Raw genomic sequence first — 18,389 nt, 5'->3', positions numbered from 1 at the left:
GGTGCCAATACTTTTGGCCAGCACTGTATATACCTATTAGAGGTTTCAACTATGTGAAAAGCAGAGCTATCAATGAATGTCAAACATGTAAACCTGAGGAGGATCACAGAAGAGTAATTGTTTGCATTGTTTGGAATGCTTTGAGGAGATAACTCCTTGTTTACTGAGTAAAAAGCGTCAAATGGGTACATTTAGTGGTGCAAGCAAAACAACACCTGTTACTGGCATAACTTTTTAGATTTTTTTTTTAGCTGTGAATAACACAAAAATGTTGTCAAACAAATGTTAGGCAATGTGAATCTGGCACAGGCTTGAATACTGTAAGCAAAGGATTTTCAAGGAGCAACTACATTTCAAGTTTTGCTTTAATATATTGAAAACCATTGTCGCTGCTGTGGGCGTGCGGCACACATCTCTAATGGAGGCATTTCCATGCGAAAAAGTGTGAAGTGGCTCCGGAAGTGGGGTGTTGAGGGTGCTGCAGCACCCCCTGGTGTTGGGAAGAAAAAAGTATTTTGGTAGATATTTTTTGTTGTTGTTAAACATACATAAATTGATAAAACATAGCATATTTAACTTTGGGTATCAAATATATATATATATGTCGAAAAAGTTTTTTTTTGTTGTTAAGAACATGGTAACCACCTGATAACTTGCTTGCTACCAGGTCACGTTGGATTAGGCGCCATTGGAACGAACCGTTGACAGATTAGGTGTTAACATGGCGTAAAAACAAATTAGCAGTTTTTGTCTTTACAAAAACAGCAACATTTTTTAAAATTCAATTCAAGGTCGAAAATAAAGATGATTATGATAGTTTATAATAGTGTCCAGCGTGGAAAAGTTAGCTGCAGATTTAGACCGTGCAGAGCTCTTTTGGATATTCATGTGCAATTTATCTGAGTGTTGTGAAAAGTGGGTGTTAAACCAAGGTTTGCTGGACCTTTTAGTTTTCAAACGTGTTTGTCTGTCATTGCGCCCTCTAGCTGTGGGGATTTGCATTATAATACACTGGCTCTTTTATTTCCAATACAAAATCTCCAACACACACTGATGGTGAAATAGAATGCTGTCTTTGTGGTAGCATTGTAGTAGTACGTAAACTATCCTGCATGCGTGTGTACTGCCATTGTGGATGCATTGTATGGAGAAAAAGCGCGAGTATGACAAATTTGGACCGCAACGCCTGATTTTGGATGGGAGGCAAATTGGCAAGGCAAATTTATTTATATAGCACAATTCAACACAAGGATATTCAAAGTGCTTTACATCACATGAAGATCATAAAAATCACATTTAAATCAATACAACGTAAAAACCAAGACAATCAAAATAGGAAATAAAAGTATACATAAAAATCGCATTTAATCACAAATAGAATAAAATAAATAAATAAAAATAAAACAAAAACTAATAATAATAATAATAATTGAAATCAGCAATGGAGATAAGCTCAAGAGGAATAGAAAGCAAGTAGATTGAAACATATAGACAGTTATGGATATGCAGTGCCTTCCCTTTGTTGGGAAAAACAAAATAAGACTGCCAGCGCCCCTGTGCAGCTGTACATGCATGAATGGAGCATATTGTGCTACTGGATGTGGCAATATACAACATGGGGTGGGTACACTCATTAAAAGAGCTGGTGCACTGCTAAAGACTTAAATATACCAGTAGACCTCATTTATGTAGTAGAGTCATCTAAAAATGTTGTGATTTTTGAATTATTAGTCTTTTATTGTCAGATTATATGTTGATGTCCAATCCAAATGAGTCCGAAATACAGAAAAAAACTAATTAGCTCATTGTAGGAGGCAGAGGAAGCTGAGTAAGCTGTGTTGGATTGGTTATCTTTCCCTTACACATGTGGTTAAGCTGTCCAAATCTGGTCGAATGATGATGTACAGCAGGGGTATGATACAATGTAGGTCATTATGATGGCTTAGTTAAACAAACTGCGAAATATTTATGACAAAAATACACAAATGCAACGTAGTTAAACCTTCTATGTCACTTATTTATGACTATTGACCTATTATGCCATTCCTCTGCTTTTAGCTCCCTGTCTGGCCGCATTGTTGGAGGGGTCTGGTGGTTCTTCACCCTCATCATTATCTCATCCTATACTGCCAATTTGGCTGCATTCCTAACAGTTGAGAGGATGGTGTCTCCCATAGAGAGTGCTGAAGATTTGGCCAAGCAAACAGAGATTGCGTATGGAACACTGGATGCTGGCTCAACAAAAGAGTTTTTCAGGGTGAGAACTTCTAAACATTCACTTAAATAAATGCATTTTATTACTGTGCTTTGTAATAGCATATATTCACCCAAAATTGGCAAATATATGAAATTTAAATTCAATACTACCGTATTTTTCGGACTATAAGTCGCATTTTTGGGGGAAATTTACTTAATAAAATCCAACACAGATATGTCATCTTGAAAGGCAATTTAATATAAAAATACAATAGAGAACAACATGCTGAATAAGTGTACAGTGTACAGTGCATGAACAACGAAATGCAAATATACTGTCCTTACCAGGACGCTACGGCTCGGTCCTGGCTATTCAGCGGGCTAAACTCCCAAATGACGATGCTGGACGTCTGTATAATTTGCTGAATCAACTTTGTCCTCGATACCAAACAGGTTCGCATCAACGTGAATAAATTATAATTAGGTGCTATTACAGCAACGACACAAACAGTTAGCATGCGTTCGCTAGCATTAGCACATCGTTCAAACAACCACACAACTGGCTCTAAGTGTCCGATCGCAGGTGGAAAACACACAACAACAACAGAAAAGATGATACACACAGGCGGTGCCTCTGTAGAGATATTTTACAAGCATAAACAATGAACGTAGGTTCGCTGCCGTGTCTCTCTCTCGCCCACTCGCTCAGAGACGCTGCGTAGCTGTCCGTCTTCTTCTGGCGTGTGAGCGTAAACAAGTGCGAGTGCGCCCCCACGTGGGCGTCAAAGCGCCACAAACTAAAAGCATGCATTTCAATATAAAAAGTCAATAATACAATTGAACACACATTGCCAAAGGCAGAACGCGAATGTGGCCATAGCTACTAAGAGCTATTCAGATAACTATAGCATAAAGAACATGCTAACAAGTTTACCAAACCATCAGTGTCACTCCAAAACACCAAAATAACGTGAAATTATATTATAATGTCTTAATAATTTCACACATAAGTCGCTCCTGAGTATAAGTCGCACCCCCAGCCAAACTATGAAAAAAACTGAGATTAATTGTCCGAAAAAATACGGTACTACAAATACAGAAAATACATTGTATACCATAATTTCTCGAATATAACCCGCACTTTTTTTCCCCAAAATCAACTTGTAAAATCATGGTGCGCATTATAAACTGGTACAGGGATGGAGACAAAAATATAAATATATTATATATATAAAGATTTTTTTTTTTATTGACACGGCCATGTTGTGTTGAAGAAACGTATGTGCGATCAGTTGCCGACCATTACGGTATGTGACGTCACCATTTTGTTTCGGTCGTGGCGAGCTCGGGAAGGAGTCGGAGGCGGAGTATCAAACAACGGAGCTAATCCGCGTTGCTTTATTGACATTTAGGCTGCAACAAAATACGGTAGAAATGTCTGTCTCACATGCAACCCGCTGAATATAACTATCTTTCCGGCTGTTCCCTCAACAAAACATGCCAAGATAAGTTCCGCTGGTGAATTCTGTTATAACTCGCTACACGGTAATACTTCACTCTGATTGGCCGAATGATTTCGCCAGTGTTAAATTCTGCTATTTTCACTCTTCATAAAGCAGAGAATTTAGTTTCTTGAACTCATTTGAGTCAACGTTTATTGCAGCTCCGCAAGTCGGACCGTAACAAACGTAACACAACACAGACTTTCTGTGTCCGTCAATTATATCTGTCCCTCGGGAAACTCAAATCAATAGTTCCTATTGTTACAGTCTAGTCAACAGCGATGCGCTCTTCTGATTTCCGACCTAAATCATCACTTTTATTTTACTGTATCGATCCATGGAAGAAACATTTATTCATCATGATGAAATGAGCAAGTTATACAGCAGCCTTTAAAAGAAAAGTCACATCTGTTTTGTTTTCTCCTGGATTCTGGTAAGTTGAAGAAGTTGTCAGATCATATTATTACCGTACATATTGTCAGTTTACGGTTTTGTTTCAACCTACCAATGTGCTATGCTTGTGCTGTGTTTCACCAGTCAGTAAAATGACATTTCTGTGTCTGTACATGAGCGGTTTTCTTGTATTCTTCTATTTATTAGTGCTAAAATTAGGGTGCGCATTATACATGGGTACAATAATTTTCTCTAGATTTTACAAGTAAATTTGGGGTGCACGTTATACACGGGTGCGCCTTATAGACCCTACTCACATGACGTCACAACCACGCCTCCGCGCCATGTTGTCCGTCTACTTGTCGTGTATACGCATTACCGCTACATAAATTCCTCCTATTATGGCGTGTTTTTCTGCTCGTTAACATTAATAATCAAAATGGTGAAGGCGTGTATGGCGGTTGGTTGCAATAACAGAGAAGATAGACGGAGAGACTTGAAGTTCTACCGTTTTCCGAGAGACCCGGAGAGGAGAGTGAGATGGACTGCTGCAATTCGACGAGAAAACTGGACTCCAAACGATTACCACGGATTATGTAGTAGTCATTTTATATCTGGTAAGATGCATTTAATATATATTTAGAGGGTTTTGGGCTGATAACCACAATTAAGATCATTGCGAGGCGAATCGCCGACAACATACAGTTTCAAATTCAAGATGCTTATTTCTTCCACAATCATTGCATTTTGAATAATATTTAGCTGGTACCAAGTGAAAGAAGCTGGCCTCGTCTACGGATCATCAGTTAAACAGGTGTGTCCAAACCTTTTGCAAAGGGGGCCAGATTTGGTGTGGTAAAAATGCGGGGGGCTACCTTGGCGGATTTACATAGAACAATATATTTAAACAAATTTTAGCAAGCCCTTCTGTGTGTCACATTTGCTTAATTATTTTTTTTTAATTCATAATTTCAACAGTCTCGTCTTTGTGGCTTTCTCTTTCGACACTCAGACTCTTGCGAAATACTGCTGCTGTGAAAAAATAAACTAGCTTCAAGTTGCTATAATTTCTCGCTGCGTATCTTCCCTGTAATGTTGTCGTACATGTCAGCATGTCTTGTTTAGTAATATTGCGTCACATCGAACTCTTTGAAAACAGCGACTGTCTCTTTGCAAATGAGGCAGACACAGTTGTTGCGTGTTTTATTGAAGAAATAGTCCAATATCCACCTATCCTTGAAGCGTCAGCCATCGCAGTCAACTTTTTTTTTTTTTTTTGATTGTCGCCATTTTAGAAATCACACAGGGTAATGTTGCTTAGAGTACTGCTCTTCAAGTTTTTCAAATTTTTGTGAGAATAGGCTGATTTTGTGTGGACAAGATAGTTGTAAATATCAGGGTAGCAGATGTCAGGCAGAGAGGGCGAAGACAGCAGGTCGAAAAATATCGATTTAGGCATCAAATATGGATCTTGCGAATGGATAGACTGAAGCTTTTCCACATAACGCCTTTTATGCCACGCATCCAATGAGTTTACAGCGTCTGAAAGCACTGGGGCATCCATGAATTGCTCTATAAACTGAACGACTAATTGAAACCATTGAGAATAGGGCTAAACAGAGACGGACAATATGGCGGCTGGATACAGCGACACGTCATTCTGTGACGTTGGGGAGTAGGGTCTATATTCGGGAAATTACGGTAGTTACAATATTTCACCAATATGTTGTAAATTCGAGTGATTAACAATCATTTTTTTAAAAATCCTTTTTGTCAGAGATCTAAAATCGCTGTGTTTGAGAAGATGTGGTCCTACATGAAGGCTGCCGACCCATCTGTGTTCGTCAAGACCACAGACGAAGGCGTCATAAGAGTTCGTAAATCCAAGGGAAAGTATGCCTACCTACTGGAATCCACCATGAATGAGTATATAGAGCAGAGAAAACCCTGTGACACTATGAAAGTAGGAGGAAATCTGGACTCTAAAGGTTATGGCATTGCCACTCCAAAGGGATCGCCCCTCAGGTAAAACCCGGTCGTTGCTGGATACAAGCTCAGAGATGCTTTTATGGAAGTTTTTGCATGACCTGAATCATTACCTCTTTAGTTCTCCATAATTCTTTTACGTTTTAATTCCATTTTTATGTTGGATTATTACAACACGATTATGCAATTTTTAAGCCTGAAGGTTGACTTAGAAGTGTTTTTCTTTTGCATAGTAGTGAAGTCACATTGTTTGAATATGTTACACCACTTCTTTGTTGTGATTTTATGAAATAACACACTCCAAATTGTGAGCACCTGCTTGATTACACATGCTGTAACTTTTTTTTTATAAGCATTTTTAGTAGTTGGTGGCTTTGAGAATGAATCATCCACTATCATTTATATGTCGTATCATACAACCACACTCAATACGCTGACAGAAATACATACAAACATAAAGTAAATGTGTCTATCACAATCTAATAGGCCCTCGAAGCGGGAGGGCAGTGTAGGGGATCAAATCCCACACAGCCACCTGCCTACTTGAGTCAGGGCTCACACTTTTGAGTGTTGAGTCAACCAAATTGAATATGTGCCCTATTAAGGCGTGATAATTGATGTAACTAATGATAATGTATACTGAATGCTCTTCTGCCATCGATGTCCAAGTGCAGCAGCTGCCATTTTGCATTACATAAACAGCCATTCACGCTTCTGCTGCTGCAGAGGGGGAGAGCTGAAGCCGGCGGTATCTGAAGCCTTTAATCCATAACTAATAAGACTCATTCATTTTAATGAAAGGAGCCATATGGTGAGATTTTATTCAGAATTGCAGTGGATTCATTTGGGCTTCCACCTTGATTCATAGCCAAAGGTCAGATTACTTACCAGAAATGCTTCCAGTGGTTCAATCACAGCGTCTTAAATTAGACAAAAATTCAATTCAGTAGCGCATGCGAGTGTTGAAATGTTCTTCAATGTCACAAAGTCAACTAGATCAAGAATGACATTGTCGAGTAAAAATCTGCTGAGGACCACCCGAAGCTCTTTCTCTATGTGGTTTTTAATCATTTTGCTTTCAAGGTGCCACTTACAGATTTGTGACACCACACTTAAATGACACATCAATAGGCATTATTTTAACTTATTGGGTGTGTTGATGTTTTACAAACAATGGACAATGCATATTTTTTACAAATATTGTGATGCATAATTAGACATAGTCTAATGCATGTATTATTTCCTGTTCATCTGAAATTGACACGAGTAACTTTTTCAGATGAAATGGAAACATTGAGATATATGCTTTACTTTGGAAAGTAGGGATGGACATAAAAAAAAAAAAAGATTTTTATTTAATGTTGTTTATTCATCATGTCTTGAAATTGATCATTGATTGTTTGCCAAAAAAAAAAGTCAAATGTCCACCCCTGTTGGAAAGCTACAGCATGTATTGTTGCATTGTTGCCCTGCTGACATAACTCTTGTTTTTTTCAGAAGGAGGTGACTGCTTTCTTCAAAAGACACAATATCTTATTTTAGATTTTTCTTTTTATGTCCCCGTAATTGTTTTTCACATATATTGTACAATCTCCTGCCACCCGCATGCCTGCCTGTTAAGCCCATCTCACCTCCCTGTTTCGGCACCAGCTGGTCTTGAACCAAGTGACCGAACAAACTAACTAACTCCCTGACATCCATGTCCATGCACTTTGACTTCTTTCTTTCTGTCTGGAAGCTAGGCTGAGAAAGAATTCAAAGGTTTTACCAGCTCAGAGGATAATATATCTGTGTTCCCTACAGCTGTTATGTACACTTTCGGTTGCAAACAAAGTCTTTCCTCCATCTAGTTAGAAGGGAAGAATGGTGAGAAAAAAATAATACCTGCATGCCAAGATGATTTGACTTCAATTTTATGGAATCTCTGAAAATTATTCATCTCCCATTCAAGCACTGATTGCATATTCTTCCTTTCTTTGATTGGTGAATGGGGAGCGTCTTTGTCTGCAGCCATCAGCTATAGGAAATACACTTACTCACCAGAGAGAGGGACAGCCACTTTGGAGATGATTTGGATGAGGATGGCGATGGATGCTCAGAATATGATTTTCTTTCAGCATTTTGTTTGTAGAAGTACAAAAAAAACAGATTTTCCCAAGGACTCAGAATAAATTTGACTTGCTGATAAATGATTCTATGTGAGTTTTAATTCTCCAAGAGGCTGTTCTGGGTTGAATATTGATATGTCAGTTACCATAGCGATTCGTATGCCGTCACCGCTGAAAGGAAATTGCCATCTGTAGTCAGACTTCCGCATCCCAACCATCTCCATTTATAGTGTCTGCTGTGTCTTCCTCTGAGGCCGCTGTTTGGTAAAACCTGACTCGATTGTTGCATGGGCATCTAGCATTTCAGCCCATTGCTGATGTACAACTAACATATATCGAACAGGGCTCCTGCTTCATATCAGTAGCTAAATGCAGGAGTTTCAATTGGTAATACAGTGTTGTCATAATCACCACCACCATGATACTTACCTCGTTATATCTGTCGCATACCTAATGGCTATCGTTTTATACTATTTTCAAGAAACCCTGTAAACCTGGCAGTGTTAAAACTGAACGAGCAGGGCCTCTTGGACAAATTGAAAAACAAGTGGTGGTACGACAAGGGAGAGTGCGGCAGCGGGGGCGGGGACTCCAAGGTCAGAGCCAGTTTGATAAACCCTGCGGGTAACCTACCACTTCCACTGGGTGTGTGGTGGGTCTTTGGGGAGGGGGGTAACTGGCAGGCCCACTGCAATACCAGTCCACAATAAAAAAAGAGGAAATGGCAATGTGCTGAATCTTCTAGTTTAGTCTCACATTTGCATTCATGTATTTGCTGTTGAAAAAGACTTTGATTTAAGCACATCTAAAGCATAATTATGCAGGTTTTGCAGTGTGCCGGTTACCCAAAGTGATATAGTAATACACATCTACTGTCTTAGGGAGCAAGCACAACAAGCTAGATGGAGTATTAACGCATATCACTTTGATTCTAAAGTTCCTAATGATGTTTATGCCATCTGTATTTATGCGTGAGTGTGTGTGTGTGCACGTGTGTGATACTTTCTCCTTTCATTAACCATAGCCCAGCTCAAGTATTAATGTATGAATGTATTTTGCTATGTTTATGATTCAATAACATAAAATAACATGGTATAATATGTTATTTATGTTATTTCTTTGTGGTTGGAAGAATCCCAGTAAACCTAGCGGTGTTGAAACTCAATGAGCAAGCCGTCTTAGACAAACTGAAAAACAAATGGTGGTACGATAAAGGGGAGTGTGGCAACAAGGACTCCGGAAGAAAGGTTAGTCTCCATCCTGATTGTCTCCTCACAGCACCTCCCAGCACAACCCCGCCCTGATCCTAGCCCAAACTCCAGTTTGTACCTTGCAATATAGGTCTAAATAGGGCAAAGGCCAAAAGATTAAACGATTAACCTTCTGGACTTTTGAACAAAATTGTACATAAACGATTGTATGTAGGCTCAACCTTGAGCTATAGCACTGTGCATGTATTTGCACTTTGGTTTTAGTCCCAGAATTAATGAAATAATTTAGCTGACTCTCTTATTTAAAAAAAAAAAAAAAAATCTTCAGAGGTTATGTGTTTACGAGATTGTATTACAATAAAGTACAACACTTCTGTACAACCGACCTGTTAGACACTTCTTTTTATTGTTTTGAGACAAAAGTACCAACAGTGTTTGTTTCAAGGAAACAACCTGGCAACCAACATGGTGTTGAGAAAAAAAACATATTTTTTGAAATAGTCAGGACATTTATTTTTAAGATGTTTCTGAGGATTGGGCCTCAGGGGTAAACCTTAACAAGGTTGTAAATGCCCATGAAGATGACTTGATGAGCATGAATTTTGCTTGACAGGAGGAATTAAGACTCTTAAATCATCACATTGCTACAGTTTAGACTGATATCTCGCAGCCTGTCATGCCTTCACAACACATTTGACTTCAACCTTGCAATATGAATCTTAACTACCTTATAGAATGCTTCCATATGCATCCCAATATTACTCAGCCATGAAACACAACTATTATCATAAAAACAGTAATCTGTGTGGGCTGCTTGAAACTAAAAATAGAATGTACACATTGATAAACAATTCTAAATTAAGCTGTTCCAGTATCTCCTACTTTTGTATTTATTTGATTTACATTACATACAGATATTATGATTAGAAATACAGATTATTAGTATGCATTTCAGTAATTCATTTTGCGTGTCAATTTACTGTGTGCGTCTTGGTGGAGATTTACTTTACATATGCCCATTCCCTCACATAAAATGCAGATAAGAAGTATGAGCAATTTAGAGGATGCAAATTACTGTACGTGCATCTTTTTAATATGTGGCCTGTGTCATGAAACCAGTTAAACATTACTACTTAATTTATTTTAGTATGTCTGGATAAGAGAGCTCAGAAAAAGGATTCACATAATACTAATTTGATTGTGTGTAATGTTGCAAAGCACAATGATTGTGGTTCATTGTGGTGATGAAGGCCAAATCTGCGTTCAACATCCTGAATGTCCATGTATCTTATATTGATAGCCCTGTGGTTCCGATAGCAGTTACTGTCATTGATTGGGTCGGTAGTATTCATACCCTAAGCAATAGAACTAAAGCATTGCTGCAGTGAGATAATTCCATAAATCATCCAGCAAAATTATGTAACCTCGTTTTGTGAGACAGGCCTTCTACATGTTATTCTTGTAGTGTTTGTTTATGTGTGTAAGTGTGTGGAGGTGTGAGTGTGTTCATGAGAACTGCATGTGTGAATCCCATTTGCATATTTTGATTTGTCAAGCTCATCTATCGTTATTTATCACATTATGAATGAGTAAGTGTACACCAACACTGGTCAAAATATTAGGTAGACCTGTTAATGCAAGAACAGTAAAATAAATTTAACATTAAATGGCAATAATTAAGTATTAGCTGTGTTTAGTGTTACATTTTTCACTGACGAAAGACTGTAAGAAACCAAACATGATCACAATGACAGCCCCCCTTGTTTATTTCATAGGGATCAGTACAGATGTGTCTAAAACAGCTGTACTGTGAATCCCAAGCTTTTGGACAAGGATAATGATGCAAAATCACCAAAAGAGGGCAACAAAGCACTATTTCATTTTCAATGTACTTGTAATACTGTATTCTTTGGGGTTTGAAGATTAGTCGAAATCAACTAAAACAGCTGCCATTCAAGAGGTTGTCCTTTAAGCAAAACAAAACAAAAAAACAGATGGCTCTTATTGAATGAGATAGTGTTGTATCCCTAATGTTGTGGCCAGTGAGTTTATTTGAATGTGTAATTGTGTACAGAGCTATATATCAATTAGAAAATGCATTTTTGCACTTTGTGTGAATGGGAACGTCCTCAGTCAATCAATGTGTAAACATGAACGTTGTTTTTTCACAACGCTGAAAAAACTCTGCTCACCAATTGGCTCCCTCTACCTTTCACTCCCTCCAGGACAAGACAAGCGCTCTGAGCCTCAGCAACGTGGCCGGAGTCTTCTACATCCTGATCGGCGGCCTGGGCCTGGCCATGCTCGTGGCGCTGGTGGAATTCTGCTACAAATCCAGGACCGAGTCACGCCGAATGAAGGTGTCAACTGCACGAGCCGCTGCTGCCTCAGCTGCTCAGGCCTTTCACTGCTCAGCCTTAGACAGTGGTGCTAGCGCCCCCTACACAGAGCTGCAGAGCTACGGCCTGTACGCCAACAACACTGTTAAGATATAAGGGCAGAGCACAGCCACGGGGTAGGAAATGCTAAACCATGATAATAATGATGATGACATCCGCCTACTCATCCCCAGCCCATCTAACCGTGGCCACAGTAGGGCCTTTCACGGCTTCCACCGCAGTGCAAACGCTCTCCTGTACCTCTCTTTCCTTCTGTCGCTCCTTCGCTAAGTTTTCGTGTTAAAGAAGGCCTGCAGATGTCCTGAATCACTTAATTTGAAATTGCCCTCATACCTGTTCAGACTTCACCTCTAAACTTATGGTACTTCCAAATACAGCATGATGTTGTAAACTGAATACAGTAAAACATTAACCAGCTTGGTTTTAAAAAAGAATCTGGAGCCATTTATTAGTGAATCAAACCATATATCTCACAGTTAGAAAAAAACTTGTTAGAAAATGAGTTTGAGTCCTTAAGTAAAATAATGATAAACCCATAATTCATTATGTACGCCTGCAAGCTCTCACGATATCCAATTCAAGAGCTGCATCCAATATTATTTTTTTTTACTGTTGGATAACTGGCAATCAGAGTGCAGACGCCAAATCCACAGGCAGAACAATACAGAAGTTGATGAGCAACAAAATGACAATTGTCTTCTCTCTGTTTATGAATAAAATTTGATTTAAAGTTTTTAGATGGATGAATAAATGAAAGGATTTGTAAAGATACAGTATTAATAAGTGAAAAGCAAATAGGTTACAAGAACTGCACCCTTATCAGGCTTTGCATCTCAATGTTATGGCAGAGGTACACAACTGCACAGACTTTGTGAACTATTGAAAGAAAAATAAAATGTTTAGTGCTGCAACGATTAATCGATTAGCTCGAGTAATTCGATTATAAAAAAAGCTTTGAATCAAATTTTGATGCTTCGAGTATTCGTTTAATTAGAGTGGCGTTATAATGGTTTGTTATAAAAGCATTTAGTTTTATTGATTTGGGCGGATACACTGCCCTCTAGTGGCAACATTGAATATGATATATGATATAACTCACTTAACATGGCTGAATCTAGCTGCTCCCTGTTAAGACCAATATAAGGTTGTAATTTTTGTTTGAGCTAATATTTTTTTTATGCATTTGTAATTTACTTTACAGATATATTTGTGTTACTGTGTTTATTTGTTAAGAGCATTCACACAAAAAAAAATAACTGATGGATTTACTTGATAAAATCTTTGTAAAATGTGCACTTTTTAATTGTAATTTAAATTGTACTGGTTGTGAACTGAACTTAATATTGCAAGCAGTAAAATGTACTTAATAAAACTAAGTGCAAATTGTTAGAATGACTTTATCAAATAAATCCACCATTTATTTTATTCAGGGTTGTGTTGTTTAAAAAATAAAAAAAAATGTTAGCATTTTATAGCATTTAAGCTAGCGGATTTTTGCTATGCGAGTTAGCCAATTGTTCCTTTGTTGTACTTAGATCCTAATTTATTTATTTTTTATACAATTTGAGGCAAAGATGAGGTATTTTAACTTATGTTTAAATGAAAGTGCAACTCTGCATAGTTTGAAGAAACATTTTACATCTATTCTGCAACGCATTAAATGTTCCTAATCCGATTAATCAATTATTCGAACTAGTTGATAGATTGATAGACTAGTGAAATAGTCGATAGCTGCTGCCCTAATAATGTTAAATATAAACCTCTCAACAGTGTTCATCAAAACATGCACTTTTTTTTTTGCCAAAAATCGTAGCTGCACCTCTTGCATTTGAGTGAAGTGATGACTAGTATGTTTATACTTATTTTTTTTGTTTACACACATGCATTGACAGAAGCTCATATTAGAGGGCAGGTATAAAGGCAATTTGAATTACAGTGATGCATCTATCTACCTCTATCACTCTGAATAATTCTCTCCCCTGCTCCTTCTGCTCTTTTTGCTGACTGTCTTGCAAAGCAGGGCCCATTGTGGTGAACATCCTTTATATATGTATACCATAAGGCAGGCCTGTGTTCCATCACTGCTTTAGTGTTGAACCTTCTATTTCTAATGATCTGAAATGCATTTCAGAAGTCAGAAAGTATGAATAAAATTTTTTCGCCAAGTTCTCCATTGTGAAGTTTACAGTATTAGTCATTTAATTCAGGGATCAAACAACAACCAGATTCGGCTTTGGACACGAATCACTTCACTTAGCTTGCTGATGCTCTTCCACTTTTAAACAGCAGCGACGACACAACAGGGCCGACATTATAGGGGATGTTCTTCTAGGTTTATTTTCTATTCAATCGATTTTAATCAGCATACAAACAGTCATCTGATCAGTATGCTGATGAAATTGACGAGGAGCCGCAGTGCCTTTTTGCTGTTTAGCTTGAAAGACAACAATGCTCTTCCAATTAGCGTGATTCGTGAGTTGCAGCGCAGCAGTCAAAGTTTGCTCCGGATCATGTGCGCTTTGTCTCAAATGAATCAGCTTTTGAATTGTCAGCAACCACAGACAGCATTTTGTTTTACTGCCTTACAATTTCTGCATGACGTCGAGTAATAGAGCAGTTACACCAATAAATGAAGCCATAGCTTGCTTCCGGGCATTTTTTCCGCTCTGTTCCCAGCCAACAACAGTGGTTTTAACTCCTCCGAAACAAACCAGATAGACAACAAGCATTTCTACAACAATTTAGGAGCGATCAAAAACCTTTATTTCTTAACAAGGTTTTTGATTGTGTTCAATGCAAATTAGCTGGACACGACTGATACAAGCTCAGTGTGACTGTTTGGATGCATATCCAAAACAGTATTGAGGTAATCCGCGTGCTGTATTTGGAAAAGGGTAAAAAATATATTATGAAATCTTCCCAATCGCGCACTATCTTGATAGTTCTAAATTTTCCAAAGCTGAGGGGATCAAGACTCTTCAAAGCGCTGGCCACCGATAGTCTTTTGTCATGAAAGGGGACTGTGCTGTGATTGCAGTCCTTCAGTTAGCTGGGGAAGAAGACTCTCCATTAGTGGACGAAGTACAGTGGGGCAAATAAATATTTAGTAAACCATTAATTGTGCAAGTTCCCCACTTGATAATATTAGAGAAGCCTGTAATTGTCAACATGGGTAAACCTCAACCGTGAGAGACAGAATGTGGAAAAAAAAAAAACAGAAAATCACATTGTTTGATCTTTAAAGAATTTATTTGCAAATCATGGTGGAAAATAGGTATTTGGTCAATACCAAATTTTCATCTCAATACTTTGTTATGTACCCTTTGTTGGCAATAACGGAGGCCAAATGTTTTCTGTAACTTCACAAGCTTTTCACACACTGTTGCTGGTATTTTGGCCCATTCCTCCATGCAGATCTCCTCTAGAGCAGTGATGTTTTGGGGCTCTCGTTGGGCAACACGGACTTTCAACTCCCTCCACAGATTTTCTATGAGGTTGAGATCTGGAGACTGGCTACGCCACTCCAGGACTTTGAAATGCTTCTTCCAAAGCCACTCCTTTGTTGCCATGGCTGTGTATTTGGGATCATTGTCATGCTGAAAGACCCAGCCACGTCTCATCTTCAATGCCCTTGCTGATGGAAGGAGATTTTCACTCAAAATCTCTCGATACATGGCCCCATTCATTCTTTCCTTTACACAGATCAGTCGTCCTGGTCCCTTTGCAGAAAAACAGCCCCAAAGCATGATGTTTCCACCCCCATGCTTCACAGTTAGTATGGTGTTCTTCGGATGCAATTCAGTATTCTTTCTCCTCCAAACACGAGAACCTGTGTTTCTACCAAAAAGTTCTATTTTGGTTTCATCTGACCATAACACATTCTCCCAGTCCTCTTCTGGATCATCCAAATGCTCTCTAGCGAACCGCAGATGGGCCTGGACGTGTACTGGCTTCAGCAGGGGGACACGGATTTGAATCCCTGGCGGCGCATTGTGTTACTGATAGTAGCCTTTGTTACTGTGGTCCCAGCTCTCTGTAGGTCATTCACTAGGCCCCCCCGTGTGGTTCTGGGATTTTTGCTCACTGTTGTTGTTATCATTTTGACGCCACGGGGTGAGATCTTGCATGGAGCCCCAGATCGAGGGAGATTATCAGTGGTCTTGTTTGTCTTCCATTTTCTAATAATTGCTCCCACAGTTGATTTCTTTACACCAAGCGTTTTACCTATTGCAGATTCAGTCTTCCCAGCCTGGTGCAGGTCTACAATTTTGTCTCTGGTGTCCTTCGACAGCTCTTTGGTCTTGGCCATAGTGGAGTTTGGAGTGTGACTGACTGATATTGTGGACAGGTGTATTTTATACCAATAATGAGTTAAAACAGGTGCCATTAATACACGTAACAAGTGGAGCCTCGTTAAAAGAAGTTAGACCTCTTAGACAGCCAGAAATCATGCTTTTTCGTAGGTGACCAAATACTTATTTTCCACTCCAATTCGGAAATATTCTTTAAATAACAATGCGATTTTCTGTTTTGTTTTTTTTCCACATTCTGTCTCTCATGGTTGAGGTTTACCCATGTTGACAATTACAGGCCTCTCTAATCTTTTCAAGTAGGAGAACTTGCACAATTGGTGGTTGACTAAATACTTATTAGCCCCACTGTATTTAAATATAATTATTGAGTTAAAAACCAAAAAAATAAATAAGGGTAAGCTAAAACACAACTAAAGATCTACCAGACAGTGATAATCTATAATCTCTCAACTCGGGAATGGAAAATAAAATAGCTGTACAGTATTCTAATATGTGTACTGTATAAAAGCAGACATTACTTCCTATCTGCCCCTACTGCATTATGGTTGAACTTCAGGACCATTCTTGGTCACCTTTCGAGGTCTGAAACCTTTGACATCCAATAGTCATAGAGGCCACTTTGCTACTTGAAAATATAAATACTTGCTTTGCCAATTCCAGCACCACATTCAGAGAGGCAAAAATAAAAAATTATAAACCAAATTGATAACCCTATAGTCAAAGTAGATTGCATGATTTTTTGCACGTGTTAGTTTCAAACGTGCAATAATTTTATTAAACAGACTGATTTTAATGTTATTTTCCGACAGCAATCCATCAATGACGCCATGCGCTGCTCCACCCTGACCAGGATGAGCGGTAATGGGAGCGGAGGAGAGAATGGACGACTCCTCACCCATGACTTCCCCAAGACCATTCAGACACTACCATGCATGAGCCACACTGCCAGCATGGGGTTGGGTGCCTCAGGAATGTGATCCCATGGCGGTGGGAGAAGAAGTGAGGGCAGGGTGGAACAGTAAGAGCACAAGACTCTGATGACCTCCAAAAAACAAAAACAAAAAAAACATGGCGGTGTGGTTTGACCCATTTTTTAAAAAAGTTTTTGTTGTTGTTGCTGTGCCCGACCTAAACAAGATCTAACTTACTGCCAAATGTACGGTTCAAATGCTCCCTACAAGCTACAGAGACATTTTTAATATGTAGATATTTGGGGAAACAAAAAGTGTGCTGCAATAAAGAAACCGGGTGTGTTTTTGCTATTTCTTTTTTTACCGTGTTATTTTCCGTGAGGCAAAAAAAAAATTAAAATAAAAAAACGTTATTCTTAAGTGTGCCACCTGCGTTGTGCAATTGCAATGAAGTTGTTGACTTTAGTCTGTGTGTGCAATATTTTCACCTCCACTTCTGGCCCTACTACCTAAATGCTTTCTTGTGGCTAAGTTTGTTTTTGCACTGGGGTGGAGATAAGGACAAATGACTACGATTATTTATTTTATTTTTACGGTAGATGCCTCCACTCTTTCACACATCCATTTAAATGTTGGAAGGACCAAGTGCTCAGTGTAGCATATATGGTTTGCACTGATGTAACAAGTGTAGTTGAGTTGATTCCCTCACGATGAATGGCTGTTGCCGGGCAGAAAAAACACAAATTGCTGCTACACCTCATATAACACGTCATGCCTTGTCTTTGTGCCATAGCACCATTTTTTTTGTACGCACAAAGTTTTTATGTGCTTTTCAGAAACTGACCTCTTGAGAAGGCAATCTGGCGCAATATAGTGTCTATGAGTGACCTTACACTGTATTGTGCTGCTGTGAGCTTTGTGTCACTGCATTATTTGAAAATTTATTAGCACAACATGTTGAAAAGTAAAGAAATCTACAAATTAATTGCTGAATCGCTGGTTCTTATTCATTTCTGTGATGCATATTTTTATGTATTCAGTTTTAATTATTTGGTCAACTTTCTAAAAGTTAGCACTAGCCAATGCTCCCCTTAAAATTTAATGGAAAGAAAATTCAAGGTCGTGAATACTTTCATATTTTTGTATATATATACACACATATATATATATACACATATATATATATATATATATATATATATATATATATATATATATATATATATATATATATATATATATATATATATATATATATATATATATATATATACATATATATATTATATATATATATATGGTGGAAAACACTCAGATGACTTGACGTTCCGCTCTGAGACTCCCAATTTGGCCAAATTCAAAATTGTCCT

General features: G+C 38.3%; 1 protein-coding gene across 6 annotated transcripts in view; it reads left to right on the top strand.

Moving 5' to 3' along the window:
* The window catches only part of gria1a (glutamate receptor, ionotropic, AMPA 1a), a 143,232-nt gene extending 125,057 nt beyond the window's left edge, over nucleotides 1–18,175 (top strand). Inside the window, exons 12-16 of one of the 6 annotated variants that reach the window (XM_057849573.1) lie at nucleotides 2,059–2,257; nucleotides 5,869–6,116; nucleotides 9,318–9,432; nucleotides 11,622–11,756; nucleotides 16,918–18,175. In XM_057849573.1, coding sequence (XP_057705556.1) covers nucleotides 2,059–2,257; nucleotides 5,869–6,116; nucleotides 9,318–9,432; nucleotides 11,622–11,756; nucleotides 16,918–17,085 — 865 coding nt within the window. In that variant the 3' untranslated portion in view covers nucleotides 17,086–18,175. Of the gene's footprint in view, nucleotides 1–2,058; nucleotides 2,258–5,868; nucleotides 6,117–8,666; nucleotides 8,782–9,317; nucleotides 9,433–11,621; nucleotides 11,912–16,917 lie in introns of those variants that run through there. The other 5 variants (XM_057849572.1, XM_057849575.1, XM_057849574.1 and 2 more) reach the window with 5 other exon arrangements.
* The last annotated feature ends 214 nt before the right edge of the window (nucleotides 18,176–18,389 follow it).

The sequence above is a fragment of the Corythoichthys intestinalis genome, chromosome 11 (assembly GCF_030265065.1).
Source record: "Corythoichthys intestinalis isolate RoL2023-P3 chromosome 11, ASM3026506v1, whole genome shotgun sequence".
Lineage (NCBI taxonomy): Eukaryota > Metazoa > Chordata > Actinopteri > Syngnathiformes > Syngnathidae > Corythoichthys > Corythoichthys intestinalis.
This window is presented reverse-complemented; position numbering and strand designations above follow the sequence as displayed.